This window comes from Eurosta solidaginis, chromosome 3 (genome assembly GCF_040869045.1).
Source record: "Eurosta solidaginis isolate ZX-2024a chromosome 3, ASM4086904v1, whole genome shotgun sequence".
Classification (NCBI taxonomy): domain Eukaryota; kingdom Metazoa; phylum Arthropoda; class Insecta; order Diptera; family Tephritidae; genus Eurosta; species Eurosta solidaginis.
The window spans coordinates 181931975-181952947 of record NC_090321.1 but is presented as its reverse complement, the minus strand read 5'-3'; the positions used below and the strand labels follow the sequence as shown (position 1 = coordinate 181952947).

The following is a 20973-nucleotide window of genomic DNA, read 5'->3' as shown; positions in this document are numbered from 1 at the left end:
CGTTCATTTTTTACATCTATATACGTTTACGTTTAAACTTTATATGGACTACTAAGCGTCAAACTTATCTACTCTTCAGAAAATGCCGTGCATAAAATTAGATTTCAATACGCATTATACTCAGATGCAACTAAAATAGGCAGCGATTTAGTTTAGCACCCCCCGAGTTCGGGGTTTAACTTGGTATCAAATGACAGAGGGAGTTCTCCCGATCACAAATATATATATTTTAAAGTGCGCAAACTTATAATTTAAAAGTTATTTGTTGTTAAAGTTTCCAAATTTCTATACAACTTTTATATGTGTATACGTATATATATTTTATGACATTACAAATCTGTGCTGCCACATCTAAAAAACGGAACAAGTGCAGCATCAAAAAATAACTTATAAAAATACCTTTCATCTGATGTATATATATCTTTAACTTTTCTAGTCTTTATTTACCAAAAATTTGAAAAAGCTCTTTTTTGCATTCGCGAACGAGCTGATATTACCTTATAACTCTTATATTTATTGTTATGTTAGCCGATCCAACACCGGCTGCGCCATAATTCTGCGTAGAACACCTTTCTGCATAGGCGGCCTTCGGCCGCGCTTATAAAAAATAACCCTGGGCTACCCATTACAAGTCCGGGTGTGTGGTATAACCGTGGCTACCGCCACGGTGATGTCCTTCTGCGCAGTACACCCTTCTGCGCAGAAGGTTGTACTACGCAGAAGGACATCACGGTTATACCACACATCCGGACTTGGCATGGCGTAGCCCAGGGTTATTTTTTATAAGCGCGGCCGAAGGCCGCATACGCGGAAAGGTGTTTCAACTTCTCAAAATGAGTAGTAAAAATATATATTTTCCTTTTTCTTTATTAACTGAAAGGTGGTAAGGTAATATTTATATTTGTTTTTTTTTTTTTTTGTTTATGTGGCAGCACAGCTTTGTAATGTCATCAATAAAATATATATGTATACTAGCAGACCCGGCAGACGTTGTTCTGCCCTAAATTTGGCCTACCTGCGTCCATTTATTAAGCTTTTTCCGTCTAACTCTGCCCTACCCCTCTACACTTTTCCCTAATCTTTTTGTTCACTCCTCCCTCCGTCTTTTTCGCTCCTCCCTCCGTCATCTTCGTCTCATTCTATCTCTTTCTCAGTCTCCTTCTCTCTTTTCTCTTCTCTCAAGTTTTTCTCTTTTTTCTCTTCTCTTATTGCCAGTCCCAGAGGGTGGTATGTATTTTGTTCCAGTCCCATTTCGATTCTCAGTCCCATTTTCACTCCGAGTCTCAGTCTCAGTCCCAGTCCAAGTCCTAATCCCAGTCCCAGTCCGTCTCTGGTATACTTCCCGGAAAAAGGCATCGTAAATACTAATATAGGCAAATTTACATACGAATTTCAGGCAAATCGAATAGGACGTATGTAAATAGGTATGTGGGTATTATTACCCTACAAGACAGGTACCCGTTACCTAATCGATTACTTAATCGTTACCAATAACTTGGTCACCAATTATCGTCTTAATGACTTTTACATTGCTGTCGGGAAAAAGGTAACGCATGCGCTCTCTCAAAATAATGTACGTGTGACTCGCTTTCTCGCTCTTACCTATTGTGTTTTCGACATTCCTTCTCGCTCGATGTTATTTACATTTTTAAGTTACTTCATTAGGTATGTTTTCGTTATCGCTAACCAAAACATATGCAACAACAACAACACGGGTAACTGGCCTATATACAATATACAATGCAATACAATTTTTAATTCCCGTTTTCAGATTCTAAAAACGGAGCTCGAAATGCGTATTTTGTTACCACCTTTGATAAAAATTAGGTTGTGCTCTGTCTTGTAAACCGTTACCTTTTTTGGTTTTGGAAATCGAATCTTCCAATTGCAATTGGTGGCAAGAGGACTTGGTTGCCTCTAGTTATATAGCCAGGTTAACGTATAAGGTATAAGGCAATATACTTACAACATTTAGAAGTTCCTAAACAACTAGCACATATCACAACTAAAAGCACATGAATTTTTCCTTTTTATTAACAACTTAATTATATTTTTTTGCGTTTTAATATTTTCCGGAATAATTATTGTACCGTTATTAAAGATGACACTGTCATTTCGATGACAGCATGAAACGTCGGTGTGTTAGTGGAGAGCGAAAAAAGCTTTGAATGTGTGAGTGAACTGGTTACCTCCGTCTTGTAGGGTAATTCTTGTCTTTATTTCGGCTTCGCATGCATATTTATCAGTTTTGCAAGGTTGATGCGACTAAATCGAATATCACAATGAACTTTAGAGCTCTCAGCAACAGCTTTCATTTGATATCCATAATACACACATTCTAGGTGTATCCGGGTCCATGTTTTGGCCTATATCTCGAGACCGTAGTCACCCAGTGGTACAAAACTTACTATGTACTAAAGCACTCATCAACAGCTTTCATTTGATATCCATATTGTATAAACACGTTCTAGGGGTACCCATGTCCACGTTTTGGGCTTTATCTCGAGACCCTAGCCTCCCAGTTGTATGAAAATTATCCTGTACTATAGCACTCATCAACAGCTTTCATTTGATATCCATATTGTAAAACACATTCTAGGGATACCCGGGTCCACGTTTTGGACTATATCTCGAGACCCTAGCCTCCCAGTTGTATGAAAATTATCCTGTACTATAGCACTCATCAACAGCTTTCATTTGACATCCATATTGTATAAACACATTCTAGGTGTATCCGGGTCCACGTTTTGGCCTATATCTCGAGACCCTAGTCACCCAGGGGTATGCAAATTATCCTGTACTATAGCTCTCATCGACAGCTTTCATTTGGTATCCATATTGTATAAACACATTCCAGGGGTACCCGGGTCCACGTTTTGGTCTCAAGACCCTAGACATGTAGCGAAAAAAAGGTAGACGTTGGCCGATTCTCAGACCTACCCAATATGCTCACAAAATTTCATGAGAATCGGTTCAGCCGTTTCGGAGGAGTTCAGCCTCTAAAACCGTGACAGAAGAATTTTATATATTAGATAAATATGCATGTTGCTACAAAAGCGCGATTGATTTAATAAAAACATTTATAATAAGTAAAAACAATGCAAAAATGAAATGTGAAATATACAAAAATGCAATTTAGGTTTATCGTTGCCAATTTATATAGATATGTATGTGGATTAAGGTTTTGAAAGATATGTAAATTGTAATTTAAAGTGCTATAGAAATTTGCTAAATTTCCAAACTTTAACAACAAATAACTTTTAAATTATAAGTTTGCGCACTTTAAAATATATATATAGTGATCGGGACAACTCCCTCTTTCATTTGATACCAAGTTTTACCCCGAACTCGGGGGGTGCTTTTCTAAAATTTTCCCCTGAAATATGTGTATATGTTTCACCTCTACACTACCTCTACAAATGGTGTGTGTCCACTATTCACCGCAACCTATTAAGCTATATGTTATACACTATGGCTTCCAGAGGTTTGTGTCTGCGCTTTTCGGTACAACATGTTAGGTAGCTAGTTGCCGCTAGATGGGTCTCCCAAGCATTATTTAAGCGAGGATAAGCGTTTTTCTTAAGCGCAAACGTATACGTATACGTGCGTAAAAAAACGGCTAACATGCCAACCTAATAAAACCGCACTGCGTTTTTTTAGCGCACACAAACAACAAGCGTTTTTTGCCATAACCGAAATAAGTATGCGTTGCGATAATGTATAACACATATGTAAACGTCAAATCTAAATGTCACGCAGAACAAAAATTGGAAATCGAGTTAGGTTTTCACGCAGCAAATTCAATTTCGGTTGCTCTCATACATGTTGTATGTGCATGAGAAATTTTTGAAAGAAAATGACTTGCGTGCGTTTATATTAGGTTGGCTAAGTAATATTTAATATATACAAGAACGCTTTCGGGTGATAGCATGACAATTCTGGCTGAAAACTAAAGTATATAGTGACATTTACACAATTTCATTTATTGACAAGAAATTACTACAGTAAGTAAGGCTCACAGTAACAAAATAAGTTAAAAATAATAATAATAAAAGCAAATTCAATGCAGAAATTATAAGTTGACGGTACAGAATAAGGTCCGAATTTGTTCTGAAATAAATCACAAAATGATAATTCAGCTCCCATCATGTTTTCTCATATCGTTGCCGATCCGAGATTGAATGTTACGATTCGACCCCTACATTACGAATTTCACCACGCGGATACTATCACAATTTTGAACTAGCAATAAAATTTATAAAAATTTTGAATATTTTCTTCTCAAAATAGGCAACATATTTTCAAAACTGTATAATGCATTTAACTTCATTTCATAAAGGATAATCAATAATTATTTTTTTGTATTTAAGAAACAAATAAATGTGACAGCAGGGGGGTTAGCTTTGCTACTGCTTGTTTTGAAGATACTATCAGAATTATAATAGCTGGTCGTTTAACAGTTGTCAAAAATTTGCCTGCTGACGGACCTGAGCCTGTTTACTTTAGTTCAACTTAATGGTCAGAGAGCCGAGTACGGGTTAGATTTCGGGTAGTTTCTGACCACTCCCCGATGGTTAGGGAATGTACCTTTGCGTTTAAAATTCTAAGCGCAGAGCGCGGGGATTTCATTATTAAGGTATGCCGTAGTTGAAGCGTCAAAACGAAGCGACCACACTTTATGTTAGCTGACCTTAAAAATCTGCACGTTTGTTGGTGTATTTTTAGCAACAACCCTATTATCACGTCATCTTTGATTATTCACTATTAGAATTTTTGCCTTGTGTGTTTTCCGTTGATTCCATCATTATTTGAGTCATATAATAAAAGTTCTTCATCTAACTATTAAAGCGATTTAGCATGGACGATATGGAAAGTGGCACAGGGGATCCAGAATCGAAAAAGCCCAGAACTTTAAATGTAATGTGTGCTATTTGTTTTGAATTCTATGAGAAAACCGATCGAATATATTCAACAACTTGTGGTCATTTATTTCACAATCGTTGCTTGTTCGCGGCATTAAATCATTCAAAGTCTTGTCCAGAATGTAGGCGACCATGCACACGCAACCGAGTGCACCCAGTTTTTCTAAATTATGGTGAACGGTCAGAGTTGGATAAGAAATTAAATGATTCCGATGCGACTGATATGTATGCCAATATGCCGATATGGACACCACTTTTCGAGTTAGAATTAAATGGATCTAGAAATGTACCAATGGCACCACCTGAACCAGATGAAGCTATACAAACTGGGACAGATCCAGATGGCAATCCAACATATGTAGCACGTGTCTATTTTCAAGATGATCTATTACCTGCCGGCTATGCACCGGCTAAAGGTGTCGCATACGCTTCACATAGCTGTAATGGTTATTCATTTAGTCAAAACGTCGAATTACTAAATAATTTCAAGCATAAATGGGTGGCCGATTCAAATGGACATGTACCGGAAGGAGCTGTGATTGGTGGTTATTCGGAGTTAGGTGAAAACTTATATGTTGCACGTGCAACATATAAAGGCAAACTTTTATTAGGCAAAGTACATCCTTCGCATAGAGTAATGTATATGCCATACAATGGAACTGAGGTGAACACAACTGAATATGAAGTATTGGTACCAGAAAATATCACAGCAGAAAGTAGCGACGAAGCAAATGACGAGGCCTAGTCGTACAGAAATTGAATAAAAACTAACAGTGGAAACTATTAAATTTTAATGTATGATCAACTAAACACTTTATGGATGTGGTAACTTTAACTGTATTTGTTGTAATATGTTGTCCTAGAAAAGTCATATAGTCATATGTAATCGCTTAATGTATTACTATTATTTATTGTAAATATTATTTTCAAGGACAACTTAAATACAAAAATGGAAATTTAGGTTTAAATTTAAAGTCCTAAATTAAACTAAAATAAATGACAAATTAAGTCACTGAACTTCTTAGACTATTTTGTAGATACGACATTGAAGTTTTACTAATAATTTCAGTCGAAGGGGCCAAAGTGGCAAGGTTAAACCCTAGTTAACTGAACTACGGGGCCACACAGTAACACGATGTACTTTTCTAATTTTTCTGTTAATGTTCATGTCTGTATTTATAATGATGTCATCAAATTATTGCTGTGCAGTGCGAACATAATCATGACTTATTAATCAAGGTTGAACACGGTCTTAATTTTAAAATTCAAAATTGCGTCGAAGCTACTGATGGCGATTTTGAAAGTAATTAGGAAGAGATGGCATACCTGTAGCTAAGAGGATGAATACAATAAGAGCCGTCACTCGTTATTTTGTGGCGAGTATCTCGCTGGAAATTGAAAAAATTGATGCCGAATGTTTTCTGAGAGGGCCATTTTTAATTGTCTCGCATTTATCCATGCCGTGTAGGCCCCTTGTGCAACTGTGATTTTTGGAAAGAGAATTAAATAAATTAATTAATTACAGTCGAAAAATAAACACAAACACCCCACGAAAATGTATAGAAGACATTTATAAACATCTCGCCCAAAAAAAAAGTAGCGACTACCTCTCAGTATACATCGAGTCAAGGCGAATTCATTATGGATTCGCCTTGCATCGAGTAAATGCCAAAAAAATAACGAGTGACGCCTCTTATTGTATTTATCCTCTTTGCTACAACTACAGATGTATAATTTTTATAGCTTCTCTCATACCCCATGCGCTTGTATGTGTGAGCGACACTTCCACAATTATAATTGCATACCTTTAGGAGCATTTCAGATAAGATATCTGCATGTGTTTGTGCATCTCTTCTCCGCTGCGTGTACGTAAATAGGTGTAGACAGGTAGGTAGGTTGAACTGGCCGGTCCATGAGGACCTCACATAGACTGATTGAGTCCGTAGTGTTACCAGAAGTTTGTTTTAACGACCAAACTGAAAAACCCTATCAACAACCAGGACCTATGTTATAAAATAACTCCGTCCTCTTGGCAAATACTAGAAGCTTCCTAGGAATTAAGCCACTTGCTGCTTCTAGATCTGACAGCTGTATCACTCCTAATAGCTGGAGTCTTAGCCTGGCAAGTGCAGGGCACGAGCACAGAATGTGCTCGATCGTTTCCTCCTCCAACCCGCACTTCCTACTTCAAGGGATGCGTCCTTTTTAGCTATTTCGTCCGCTTTTTCATTCCCATCTATTCCCATATGCCCTGGGACCCTATATAGATGTATGCTTGTCCCTGTCCTGATTCTCTCCAGAGACTGCTTACACTCTAACACACATTTTGATGCTGTGCTATGCGAGATTATTGCCTTAATACGTGTAGACAAAATGATTAAATTATTGATGTGCATTCACGTCACTGCTTAGCATCGGCATAGAGATGGCAGTACCCCTTAGTGTTGCTAACATTCGTAACAATATTGTTACGAATATTAGCAAAACTAAGGAGTGCTGCCATCTCCAGGCCGATGCTAAGCAGTGACGTGAATTCACATCAATAATTCAATCATTATGTATCTACATAAACGAATCAATAATTGCGTCTACACATATGTACACATTCCGACGAGCAACATTTACATACAAGGCAGCGAGAGATGAGATGTCACACACAGATGAATTTACTTATACACTTATGTGTGTGCGGGAGACTGTAAACTACAAACTCACATATGTACATCTGAGAAGCGCTAAAAAGTAGACAATTGTAAACAAGTAGAAACTATATGAGAACTATATACTGAGTTGTCACAAGAGAGAGCAATAATTTGTGCACGTAGTTGTGGCTGGCGATTTTGTAGCCGAAACAACTAGTAAGTTCTGGAAATCGAAGAGCCTAGAAGTATGCAGCGTAAACTATAAAAGCGGAGCAAGCGAGTAAGAAGGAATTCAGTTTGATTTGAGTTGTCAAGCAGTTTGATTAAGACGATATCTAGCGAGCAATAGCAGTGTTATTTTGAATAGTAGAGTTTCATTGAGCTATCAATCAGTGTGGTTATTAAGCAAGCTATTCGTTGCACAGTTTGTTATTGTGAAGTACTTTATTACATTTTGCATTATTACAAATTGGAGTTATTTATTTACCAGTTTAGTGATTCGAACTTAGCAGAGGATTGCAAATAAGAGGATTTGCAAGTAAAATCGTTACAATTGGTGTCAGAAGAGGAATTGTTGAATAAATTCCAGAGGACAACAAGGACATGGCAAAGTTCAGTGAATTGAAGATCCAGCAACTAAAGAAGGAGTTGGAGAGCCGTGGATTGAATACAAGCGGCGTTAAACTTGAACTTCAGGCACGGCTACGAGAGGCAATGGAAGCAGAAGGAATTGATGTGGAAGAGCATGTCTTTCATCTTGATGGCGAGGAGACAACAAAAATTGAAGAGAAAAACGAAACATCGCAAACGGTTACCAGCACAGACTTGAACGTGATATTGGCTGCAATATCTGCACAAACGTCGACAGTAACATCGAAAATTGAAGCACAAGAAACACGTATTTCAGAAATGTCGACACAAATTTCTTCACAACTAGAATCGCAGGAGACACTTTTAATATCCAAGATGAAAGCACAAGAGGCACGTATAACAGAAATGTCATCACAAATATCCACAAATATGTCATCACAGCTGGAAGAACAAAAGACATATATGGCAACCCAACTGAAAGAACAAGAGACACGCATAACAGAACAACTAGAAGCACAAGAGGCGCGTATATCATCAAAACTCGAAGCGCGCATGGACGAAAAAATAAGGCAGTTTGAAGAAAAATTCGAGGCAGAGGTGGATGCGTTGAGAGGTCGTATACAGGAATTGCAACTTAATCGGCCGGCTGCTTCAGCGAGTAATCCAAAGGTAAAGACACCATCCTTTGACGGTTCTGTTCCTTTTCAGGTCTTTAAGCTGCAGTTTGAGAAGACTGCAGCAGTGAACCAATGGAATGCTGAAGATAAAGTTGCAGCTCTGTTCGTGGCACTGAAAGGTCCTGCCGCGGAAATCTTACAGACGATTCCAGAGTATGAACGGAACAGTTATGAAACATTGATGGCTGCTGTAGAACGACGTTATGGAAGCGAGCATAGGAAACAAATATTCCAAATTGAGTTGCAAAACCGTCACCAAAGAGCGAATGAGACTTTGCAGGAGTTTGCCTCGGATGTTGAAAGGTTAGCTCATCTCGCAAATGCGGACGCACCCGTGGAATACACTGAAAGGGTAAAGATTCAGAGCTTTATAAATGGCATACGGGACGTCGAAACAAAGCGAGCTACATACGCAAACCCAAAGCCAACATTCGCAGAAACGGTGTCACAAGCTCTGATTCAGGAAACAGCGTCGCTTCTGTGTAAGCCAGTTTTCAAAGCACGCCGTGTGGAAGTAGAAAGGCCAGAGTGGGTAGACGCAATATTGGAGGCACTGAAAGGATCGCAAAAGCGAAGTGAAAAAGTTATCAAATGCTTCAAATGCGGGAAGTCCGGTCACATAGCACGTCATTGCGATCTTGGTCTTAATAGTTCCAACAATGTGGGTGGCCGTAAACGCAAAGCTGGAGGAGATGAGCAAGAGCGAGTAAGAGGTAGAGAGCTAGATCCAGCTATTGAATGCCCTGTGATATCTGCGTCGCAAATTGGTAGAAAATCCAGCAGTCTTACCGTCAGAGGGATTGTGGATGGCAACGAACGAATACTGACTGTAGATACGGGCGCATCTCATTCCTTGATCCGATCTGACTTGGTCAACAGGAGAGTAAAACCGTTACCTGGAGCAAAGTTGCGTACGGTCACTGGCGAGTATAACCAAGTTCAGGGAGAAGTGATATGTGAAGTATTGATTGGGAAGGTCATGGTTCTACACAAATTTGTTGTGGCGGAGATTGTTGATGAAGTTATATTGGGAGTGGATTTCTTGGTTGACCATGACATCAAGATCGATATGCAGAGAAGGGTGATGCGTTATGAGAACCAAGATGTGCCACTTAACTTTACTTTGGAAAAAGGGTTCAGCAGTAATCGGTTACTGGTGGAGAAGACTCGACGAAGGCCACGAAATTCAATGGTAAAGGTTGATGGAACAAATGGGCCAAACAAATCAAACCCAGAGGTACCTGTGAGAGAAACACTGGCATTGAAAAGCCCTAACGGACGTACTAAAACGAAGAAAGAATGCAAGGGTGGTTTCAAGCCAAGGCACACTACTGTTGTGAAGCGTCGGAACGATACTGATTATGCAAAGCAAATCCGCCCAGCGCAAGCTCTGCGAAGTAGTTCTTCATTGGTCGAGCAACAGAGTGCGAGGGAACGATCGAGGATAATGAGTAGTAAGATGAAACACAGGTACGACAAGGAAAATAATTCGGAAGGTTTCCGGGAGGGAAATTTGGTACTGTTATATAACCCTCACCGGCGGAAAGATGTTCCATCCAAATTTCGGTGCAGTTGGGAAGGCCCGTACAAGGTTGTGAAGAAGATTAGTGATATCATCTACCGCATACAAAGCATTGAGAAACCACGGAGTAGAAGAGTGGTACATATGGCGATGCTAGCGGCGTTTAGATTGGGAGATTTGTCTGATCGGGACGATCAGACTTAGGTGGAGGGCAGTGTTACGAATATTAGCAAAACTAAGGAGTGCTGCCATCTCCAGGCCGATGCTAAGCAGTGACGTGAATTCACATCAATAATTCAATCATTATGTATCTACATAAACGAATCAATAATTGCGTCTACACATATGTACACATTCCGACGAGCAACATTTCTACATAAAAGTCACATTGAGTACATCACAAATATGAAATCATTTTCGACAATATTATACCTATACGACACTATTTTTACACTACTTTATTTTGTCTTGATTCCAAGCTAGAAAAACGGACGAACCTTATCGGAACTTCAAAATACCGAAACCAATTTCTATCATGAGAAAGCGAGACCACTATTCCCCTAAAATTAGCGAGTTTGACATATTTTTGTTTGTGTTTTAAATTTTATTGTTTCATTTACATTTTTAACAATAAAAAACAATCAAATAACATGCGAAAAGTATTATTATTATTATGCAATTTTCATTTGTCAAAAAAATTAAGAAAAACTCGAATCCGGAAGCGGAAATTAAAAATTTTATTTCTGTCAAAAGATATTTCCAAAAAGCCGAAAAATGGTCACGGCGCGCTCCGAAACCGCGGGTGGGATCCATAGTAGTAGAAGTAGGGCGACAAAAAAATATAAGAGAAAATAAAGTAGTGTGTCATATAGGTTTTAAGTAATATTTTTTGTCGGGTAGGCAACGTCTAAGAACTGCTTTTTTCAAACGCGCCCTATCTAAGCTAAAAATATATTGAATTTTTGATGTTATTAGGAGTAATGCTTTATTATTCTGAGCTAGAGCTTTTGAATAGGTGACACCCCCCCCCCTCAAAAGGTCCAGAATTTATACATGAATACCGCTTTTATAAAAATAAAATTATGAAACTTTTTGATACCATAATATTGATTTTAAAATAAAATAAAAATAAGAAAAAAAAAAATTCAAATCAAAAGAAATTAGAGAAAATTATAAACAAATCTTCACCTCGTTTGTTTGTCAACAATATACAGTTCAAACCTGCATACATACATACACATAATATAAGTGATAACACCACCCCTTCCACCTTCTCTTAAACGTCGGCAGAGCAAAGGTTCCCCTCAGGCAAAAACTGCCAAACTGGATGAGAGTGCAATCTTATCTTCAGTTGTTACGACGCTTCGTGAGTTAGAGGAGAGACTACAACAACAGTCTGATAAGCTGCAGTCGATATTTGATGGCTTATCTGATAAAATAACTGCGCTGGAGAACAGGCTGGTGAGTGAAATCAATGTAGAGGTAGCTGCCTTAGTTAGCAAAGCCAGCGAAACTGAGCAGCGTATGCATGTATTGGAAGCAGAGGCCGCTGATCTTAAAATTAAGTTGGATAAACTACAGAGCGAAGTAACCAAAATAAAAGCTGAGAAACCAACGTATTATATTGCTGCTGACGCGATTATTGTTGGAGTTCCGTATGTAGAGGGGGAAAATCTAAAGAGCATTTTCAACCAAATTTGCGTCTCCATTGATTTTCTCTCCCCACAAATACGTGATATTTTTCGCCAGCGCGAGCAGTAAACAAATCAAATAGCGTGATAATAATAAAATTCCACAGCCCATACGATCGAAATCGGGTGCTGCGTGCTTTTGGTGAGTATCGTAAGCGCACTAAGTCTGTGATATCACCGTCTGTTGTTGGTCTCGTGGGTGTCTTCAGAATATTTGAAAGTTTAACCCTGGAGAATAGGAAAATTCTGCAAGCAGCGGTTCAACTTCGAAGAGCTGGTAAAATCAAATCAGCATTCACTATTAGAGGGGATGTTCACATACGAGAAAGCAGAGACTCTCAGACAGTAAAGATATCTGCGCTTGACGATCTGCATGGCTTTTACTAAAATTATTATGTTTGAGCATTCTTCACTCTATTTTATAAGTTTATTTTTATGCTCTTCCTTTCCTTTCTCCTATTCTCCTCTTAAGCTTCGACATTTAATATCAAGTGCTGGCATGGTCAGTTTAAGTGGGATACTCAATATCTATGTTTTGAGATTCAGTGTTATAGTTGTTTTGGGTTGTCTGTTTTTTGTTTATGTCTCCTAGCAGAGGTGTAAGTGGTGCTGTCGATAACAGCCTTGCGATGGTAAACTTGCTGTGTAAACAACAAACGGGATTCAACATTGTTCACTTCAATGCTAGAAGTCTATGCAATGAAAAGATGGATTACGCCAGGCATGTGTTTGAATCTTCTGCTGTGGATGTAATCTGTGTTTCAGAAACTTGGTTTACGCCAGAGTTGGATGACATTCACGCTACCATCGATGGCTATAGCCTAATCCGAAATGACAGAAAGGATAAAAAAGGTGGAGGCGTTGCGATATATTGCAAAAATAGTATCAAAATGAAATGTATAAAGATGTCTGAGGGTCCAGGGATAGAGTATTTGTTTGTCGAATTGTATAGTATTTCTGTTAAAATGTTTGTCTCATGTGTGTACAATCCCCACAAGTCGATAAGCCTTGACGTACTATTTTCGTCTTTGGCTTCATATGTAGTCGACTATAATTATTTGCTTATATGTGGAGATCTAAATGTCAACCTTCTTGTTCGCGAGTGTTCCAGTGTTAGGCTCCTTGATAACGTAGCTGGAGCAGGTCTCTCTGTCGTTAACACTAGTGTACCTACTAGATATGCTCATAACTGTAGTCCTAGCCTGTTGGACTATTTTATTATCGCTGACCCTACAATTGTCCTAAAATTTGACCAGTTATCGTTTATTTCAGACCATGATCTTATATTTTGTTCACTTGACCTCAAATTTGACCCACCTAGCATAGGAACTACATATAGTTATAGAGATTACCGCTCACTTGACCAAAACGCTCTTTTCTCCCATTTGTCTAGTGTCGATTGGTGTGAATGTTGGCGTCTTCCAACCGTAAATGAGAAGCTGGGGTTTCTTAACAACAAAATAACTGATGCACTTGAGAATCATGTCCCCATGCGCACTCGAGAGGTTAAGTCCTTAACATGCCCCTGGTTTAACAGGAAAGTGATAGATGCAATTAAAACGAGGAATAAGGCCTATTCCATTTGGAAAAAGAAAAGGCGGGAATCAGACTGGGACTTTTATAAATATACGCAAAATACAGCCACAAAGATTATTAAAATGGAAAAGTGCAAGTTCTACTCGTCACGTTTGGGTTCAGATCTTCCACCCAGTGTTTTGTGGCGAAATTTAAAAAGTTTGCGTGTTTGTGGTAAGGCCATTTCCGAATGCTCCTTGAATTCAGATGTCCTTAATAATGCATTTCTTAGTGGTCCTATGTGTAGTTTAAGTCCTGCGAATTCCCTGTATTGTGTACCTGCATGTAATTCGGGGGAGGCTTGAGTTCTCTGCGGTGACAGAAGTTGATGTCATAAGGTGCATCCTCAAAATTAAAACCAAGGCTATGGGAGTGGATGAAATCCCTATCAAATTTTTGAAAATTATTCTTCCGTTCGTAATAGGGACAATAACTCATATCATCAATCACTCTATTACAACCTCATGCTTTCCGGATGTATGGAAAGTGGCCAAGGTTCTACCTCATCCTAAAAATAGGAAGGCAAACTCTCTGGGAGACTACACCTATAAGCATTTTACCAATTTTGTCTAAAGCATTCGAAGGTTTACTAGCGGAGCAAATTGGCACACACATACTTAAACATAACTTATTATCTCCGTGTCAGTCCGGATTCAGAGCTGGACATAGCTGCTCTACTGCCCTAATAAAAATTTTGGATGACATACGTGTGCCCTTTGACAAAGGCCAACTAACGCTTCTATGCTTACTCGACTTTTCCAAGGCATTCGACTCTGTTAACCACTCATTGTTATGTTACAAGTTGCAACGATACTTTAGATTCGGTAACAACGCTCACAACTTGATAAAAAGTTGCCTATTCGGCCGGTCACAATTCGTGAGCAACGGTGCTGATGTATCGCAGCCAAAGGAGTTAACAGCTGGTGTTCCTCAAGGGTCTATACTTGGTCCTTTGCTATTTAATCTCTTTATAAACGATGTGTTTAATGTGTGTAAATTTGTTAATGTGCATGCGTACGCTGACGATATTCAGTTGTATTTGTCTAGTGAGTTTACTGATATATGTGACTTATGTTGTCGAGTAAATAGGGATTTGTCATCCATATTATGTTGGGCGAATGACAATGGCCTATGACTCAATGTTTCAAAATCATACATGTTACCTATTGCTAAGAAAAACATATCGAGCCTTCAAATACCTGCAATAATTATTCGCAACTCTAACGTGAAGATCGTCAATAAAGTAAAGAATCTTGGTATAGTGATTAATTCCAGTCTTAATGGCAGCGACCATATTAACGCCGTGATGGGTAAAGTTTATGGCACTTTGCGTAATCTGAGGCAGTCCGCGCCCTACACTCCCTTTCAAATTAGGAGAAAGCTAGCCATACAGCTCATTATGCCAATCATAACATACTCAGAGTTGGTATACAATGCATTAGACTCGAGCTCTGCCCATAAAATGGAGGTTGCTTTCAACCACGTCACTCGGTATGTGTATGGCTTGCACAAATTTAACCATGTATCTGCATGGAGATCTCGTCTATTAGGTTGCCACATAACTGAGTATCAAAGGGCAAGGAGTTGCATATTTTTATTCAGACTAATCTTAACGAAGTCTCCCCCATACTAGTATGACAAACTTGCGTTTAATAGGTCCACCAGGTCATGTAGTCTGAATATACCCAGTTTTAATTATGTGGCATCGGCTAGGCTGTTCTTCGTCAACACCATACGTCTCTGGAACTCAATACCGTCTACTGTGAGAAACTCTTTAAACCAAAACAACTATAGACGTGTTCTTTATAGTTTTTTTTTCTAATAAAACAAAATGGACCAGTTCCTCACAACGCGATACGAAGTGGTAGAAAGAGTTGATCAATGGCGCCCAAGTAAAAGTAAATTCACTCCTCCTCAAACTAGGCCGCCATTTAAACCCCAACAGTCACATGCGTTTCCAAATAAACCGGCCTCCCACACCCAGTCCCATGTGACAGAACAGCGGACAATGTACAAGTGCGCTATGTGTAAAACCTCATCTCACCCCCTTATAGGTTGCTTCAAATTTAAGAAGCTGTCGACCTCTGATCGGAGAAGGTTTGTGAGAGAAAACAATATGTATTTCAATTGTCTCTCTCAGTCACACATATTGAAAGACTGTTCCAGTACTCAAACTTGCAATCAATGTCAAGATCGGCACAACTCAGTTCTTCACGAAGACTCATCTCAAGTGCCGAAAAGACAACCCTCACGATTGCAAAGGACAGCCTCACAAGCCACGACCACGAATTCCACAGTCTCACCCGGTAATAATCCCGATCAAGCCAATGCTCTGGATGAAAGCCCTTCATGCTCACAGAAAAGCCAAGTGCAATCGTTTTATTCCGAAAACGATTGTGAAATAATTTTACCCACGGCTATCGTTCCCGTAGAGCATAAAGGAGAAATTTTTAAACTACGAGCTCTTGTGGATCAGGGATCTGAACGAACCTTTATCTCTACTAGAGCCCAAGATAGACTCAAACTCCCATTCAAACCCTCTAGATTTGAAATATCAGGGATGGGCGGCAAGGTAGTTCAGACCTCAAACAAATTGTGCTCTCTGACTTTGGTATCCCCCGATTTCAAAACCAGAATAAGTGCAGAGGCAATAGTATTACCCCGGCTAACTAAAATGCTCCCCTCGCTTAAGCTCACTAGCGAGCTTCAAGCAAAATGGGCACACCTCAACCTCGCAGACTCGAACTGTCACTCCCCCTCGCAAATAGATCTCGTCCTAGGCAGTGATGTAATACCGCAAATCATCCAAAATGGCGTTGAGAAACTTTCCCCCCATCTTCTAGCGCAGAAAACCATTTTTGGATGGATTCTGAGCGGTAGAGCTCCTGTGTTGGTAAACGCTTTCTGCATGCAAGTGTCAGAAGTGTCCAACGAAGATCTTAACTCTTTATTGCGTAAATTCTGGGAATTGGAGGAAGTTCCCACCAAACCCCAAATAATCCCAGAAGACGAGTTTTGCGAAAATTTCTATGCAGCCACAACCTCACGCGATGATAACGGTCGTTATATCGTAAGGCTGCCGTTTAAACCCAGCTTCCCAAAGTCAATCTCATTATCCCACTCTCGGTCTTCAGCTCTAAGCCAGTTTCTTGGAATGGAGAGAAGTCTGCAGAAGAAAGGGGATTTAAAGACTCAATATGATAGTGTTCTAGAAGAATACCTCACCCTCGATCATATGGAGGAAACCGGCTCCTATGAAAAATTTGACGGAGGAAAATGCCTCTCATTTTATCTTCCTCATCACGCAGTTGTCAAACCCGAGAAAAAGACATCAAAGGTGCGGGTCGTGTTTAACGCCTCAAAGAAGTCGGCATCTGGACATGCGCTCAACGACGTTCTTTATACCGGCCCTACCCTCCAGCCCGATCTGATGCTTCTGATTCTCAAGTGGCGTACCTACCAATTTGTTTTTAACGGAGACGTAGAAAAAATGTATCGTCAAATCATAAATGCATGAAGACGACAGAGACTATCAGAGGATCGTCTTTCGCTCATCTCCGAGCGACCCCATAAAAGACTATCGTCTGAAAACAGTCACATTTGGTGTGAACTGTGCCCCCTACCTCGCCATACGTACTCTTCACCAACTGGCCAAAGATGTAGAGGAAACTTTCCCCAAAGCCGTCCCTGTTTTGACGAAAGAAACATATGTAGATGACATTCTCTCTGGCAGCCATGAAATTCTCTCTGCTGAAACATCTCTCTCCCAAGTCATCCAAGTGTTAGCGTCAGCAGGATTTCCATTACGGAAAATAACGGCCAATCACCCCAGTATAATAAAAAACATCAAAGAAGAGGACCAAAAAACATCAAAGAAAAGGACCAAGAGATACCAATCTTTTGGAATTCGAGAAAGCAAGCAACACCAAAACTCTCGGCATACAGTGGAACGCTCTGACCGACACGTTTTCGTATACAGTGGACTCAATACCCCTCTCGTCCGCTAATACAAAACGACAAATTCTCTCCTCGGTCGCAAAACTTTTTGACCCCGCAGGGTGGCTTACGCCGATTATGATTCAGGCCAAGATTTTACTCCAAGAGCTATGGATAGACGGAACTGGCTGGGACGAACCAGTGAAGCCCCTCCGCTTCATTAAATGGACGCAGTTCGCAAAAAATTTACCCAACATCTCAGAGATAAAGATACCTCGATGGGTTGACTACATGCCGAACCAGCAGGTTGAACTGCATGGTTTCTGCGATGCGTCAGAAAAGGCATATTGCGCCACTATATATCTGCGAACAACCCACGGTGCCACCACTTCGTCCCACCTTCTGGTCGCTAAAGGCAAGGTTGCCCCTCTTCGCACTACCAGTCTTCCAAGACGAACTATGTGCAGCTCTACTCCTTGCCCGACTAATCGCCGTCGTACAATCCCATCTCGAGCTCTCTCTTACAAATCTTTACATGTGGTCTGACTCGGAAATTGTGTTAGCATGGCTCGAAAAGCCTCCCCACGCTTGGAAAACTTTCGTATCCAATCGAACAGCTGAAATTATGGATCTCGTCGGAAGCGCCTCCTGGAAGCATGTAGGCAGTCGCGACAATCCAGCAGACATGGGCACTAGAGGATGCAAACCCATGGACTTGGCAAATTCTTCGCTGTGGTGGAATGGCCCTGCGTGGCTGACCCAGCCCCCCGAAGCTTGGCCAAACCCATCTACCCGCAGCATCAACCCGCCTGAAATGCGCCGAGTCGAAGCACTATACTCAGCTGAAGATGACCCCGATGTATTGGATCGATTTTCCTCATTTCCTCGCGCCCTCAGGGTCATGGCATATGCCTTCAGGTTCATTAATAATCTCAAGGACCCAATTCGAGGCATTAAACCCGCTTACACTCCCTCTCTGTTTCATGAAGATCTCCGCAAAACGAAAAATAAACTTGTGACGTTAACACAAACCCGATATTTTCCTCGCGAAAGAGCATGCTTGGAAAATGCAAAACCCATTAATCAAAGAAGCTCTCTACTAACCCTCAACCCATACCTCGATGAAAACGGGCTCCTCAGGGTTCATGGTAGACTAGTTCATTCGACGTTGACTTACAATGAAAAACATCCCGTTATTATCCCAGAAAAATCAAGATTCGCTGTCCTCTATATACAGTACCTCCATGAACTTCTTCTCCATGCCGAAATACGTCTCATACAGCAATGCCTCAGACAGGATCTCTATATTCCACGACTTAAACCCCTCATAAAGAGATGCATACATCAGTGCAAAACTTGTACCCTCCACAAGCAGCAAATGCGATCGCAAATCATGGCGGCTTTGCCCCCGGAACGATGCACATATGCTCCGCCTTTCACCACTACCGGTGTCGACTTTGCGGGGCCTTTTCAAATAAAAGCCTCCTTGCTAAGGTCTCACACCTTACTGAAAGGCTACGTGGCCGTTTTTGTCTGTTTCGTGACAAAAGCTGTCCACCTTGAGCTGTGCTCGGACCTAACAACAAATGCCTTTCTCGCAGCATTCGCTCGCTTCGTCGGACGTCGTGGATATCCTGCCACAATGATGAGTGACAACGGCAAAACGTTTATTGGAGCTAAAAGAGCGACGGAAAAAGAGTTCGTTGACTTCATGAAAACTGCCTCTCAAGAAGTAATCGCAAAATACTCTCCCCAGGGCATTAATTGGAAATTCATTCCACCCGGAGCTCCCCACATGGGCGGCTTGCGGGAGTCTGCAGTGAAGAGTTTCAAACTGCACTTCAAGAGGACTGCAGGAGCCCACAAGTTCACATTTGAAGAATTTACCACCCTCTTGGTAAGAATTGAAGCCGTATTAAACTCTCGTCCTATCTCACCTTTATACCAAGATCCCACAGAGTTTACCGCGCTGACCCCCGGCCACTTTCTCCGAGGTAGCCCCCTCCTCGCTATCCCTGAAGTGGATCACGCGGATTTATCTCTTATAAACCGATGGGACAGGGTAAAAGGTTTACATCATCAGTTCAGCAAAAGGTGGAAGGAAGACTACCTAAAGGATCTCCAAAAAAGGCAGAAGTGGAAAAATCCACAACCCGAACCCAAGGTCGGTGAGTGTGTCTGCATTCACGACGACTCACTTCCCCCGACTGAATGGCGCCTTGGACGTATTGAAAAAATACATCCAGGTCCTGACGGCCATATACGTGTTGTTGACGTTCGTACTCAAACCGGCACCCTCACACGACCACTTGTCAAGCTCTGTTTCCTCCCTCAGATTGGAAGCCCACCCTCTCGGGCAACCCCGGAGAATTCGTAGCTACTCTCAAACCACCTCTGTCCACTCTTACCACATCGCCGTCACTAATAGTCGTATTTCGCAACATAATGCCAACTGAAACTCCCTGCCTTAACATTTCTCTCACCTAAAAGGCATTTACAACTATACTTTCAGATTGTCATGAATCGCGAGCAGCAACGGGCACCCCGAAACTCCTTGCGGTCAGCAGTGGTCGCGCGCAGCCCGCCGCTGCAAATCGACTACCGACGATGCCGCGTATGTATGCAAACCCACGCTCTTTGCAATTGCAGAGTCTTCAAGCAACTGAAGCCGCCACAACGATGGATTCTCGCGAGGGCGCATAAATTCTGCCTAAATTGCTTAGCGCTATCGCACGCCACAGATGAATGCAGCTCACATGATCGCTGCCGAACTTGCGGCTTACGACATCACTCTCTGCTACATCGACGGGATGCAACCCCGAGCATCCCACGTCATACCCAGGCACCCCGGCCTGGTCGCCAAGTAGTACCACCTCAGGTACCCTCTGCCCCCACCGTGCGACCCCGTTCTCGCCCAGCTGTCTCTCGGTCTCGTCCAGCTACCGAAGCACAACCGCCAGCATCTACTGCCGCTCGACGCACCGTTCGGTGCACCGCTCAAGGGCTGCAAACTGCCACTTTCAGGGGAAAGGTGTCTGACCTCCTCGTACGAGATGCGCTACGGACTCTTCAAGAGCTGCAAGAGGCTCTAGCCGCTGAACGCGCCTAGGGCGGGGACGATGTTTGAGCGACTGTCGTAGTCGCCAACAGCCAACCCTTCTATTTAATAGAAATTAGGCTTAAGGAAACCTAAACCTGAATTTACCTGAATTTTATATTGAATTTATTGATATATGTACCTTTTACGTATAAGTACGCATTCTGAATTATTTGCACGTACAAACACGTAATATCATATATTACGTACATATTTATTAAATTTAAGAATTTGAAATGTTTGTATTTTACGCTAACACGCGAGCGTATTTTACCTCTCTGGCAACCCCAACAATGGGTTGACAGATGTGACTATGTACG

At 41.0% G+C, this 20973-nt stretch overlaps 1 protein-coding gene across 1 annotated transcript; it reads left to right on the top strand.

Annotated features, from left to right (window-relative positions):
• The first annotated feature begins 4726 nt into the window (after positions 1-4726).
• Positions 4727-5939, top strand: LOC137246828 (uncharacterized). Its single transcript, XM_067777832.1, has one exon. It carries the CDS (start codon positions 4858-4860, stop codon positions 5665-5667), a length of 810 nt encoding a protein of 269 aa, XP_067633933.1. The 5' UTR covers positions 4727-4857; the 3' UTR covers positions 5668-5939.
• The last annotated feature ends 15034 nt before the right edge of the window (positions 5940-20973 follow it).

Excerpts from the sequence above, each read along its gene's own strand:
- LOC137246828 (XM_067777832.1), top strand. The coding sequence starts at position 4,858 with ATGGACGATATGGAAAGTGGCACAGGGGATCCAGAATCGAAAAAGCCC.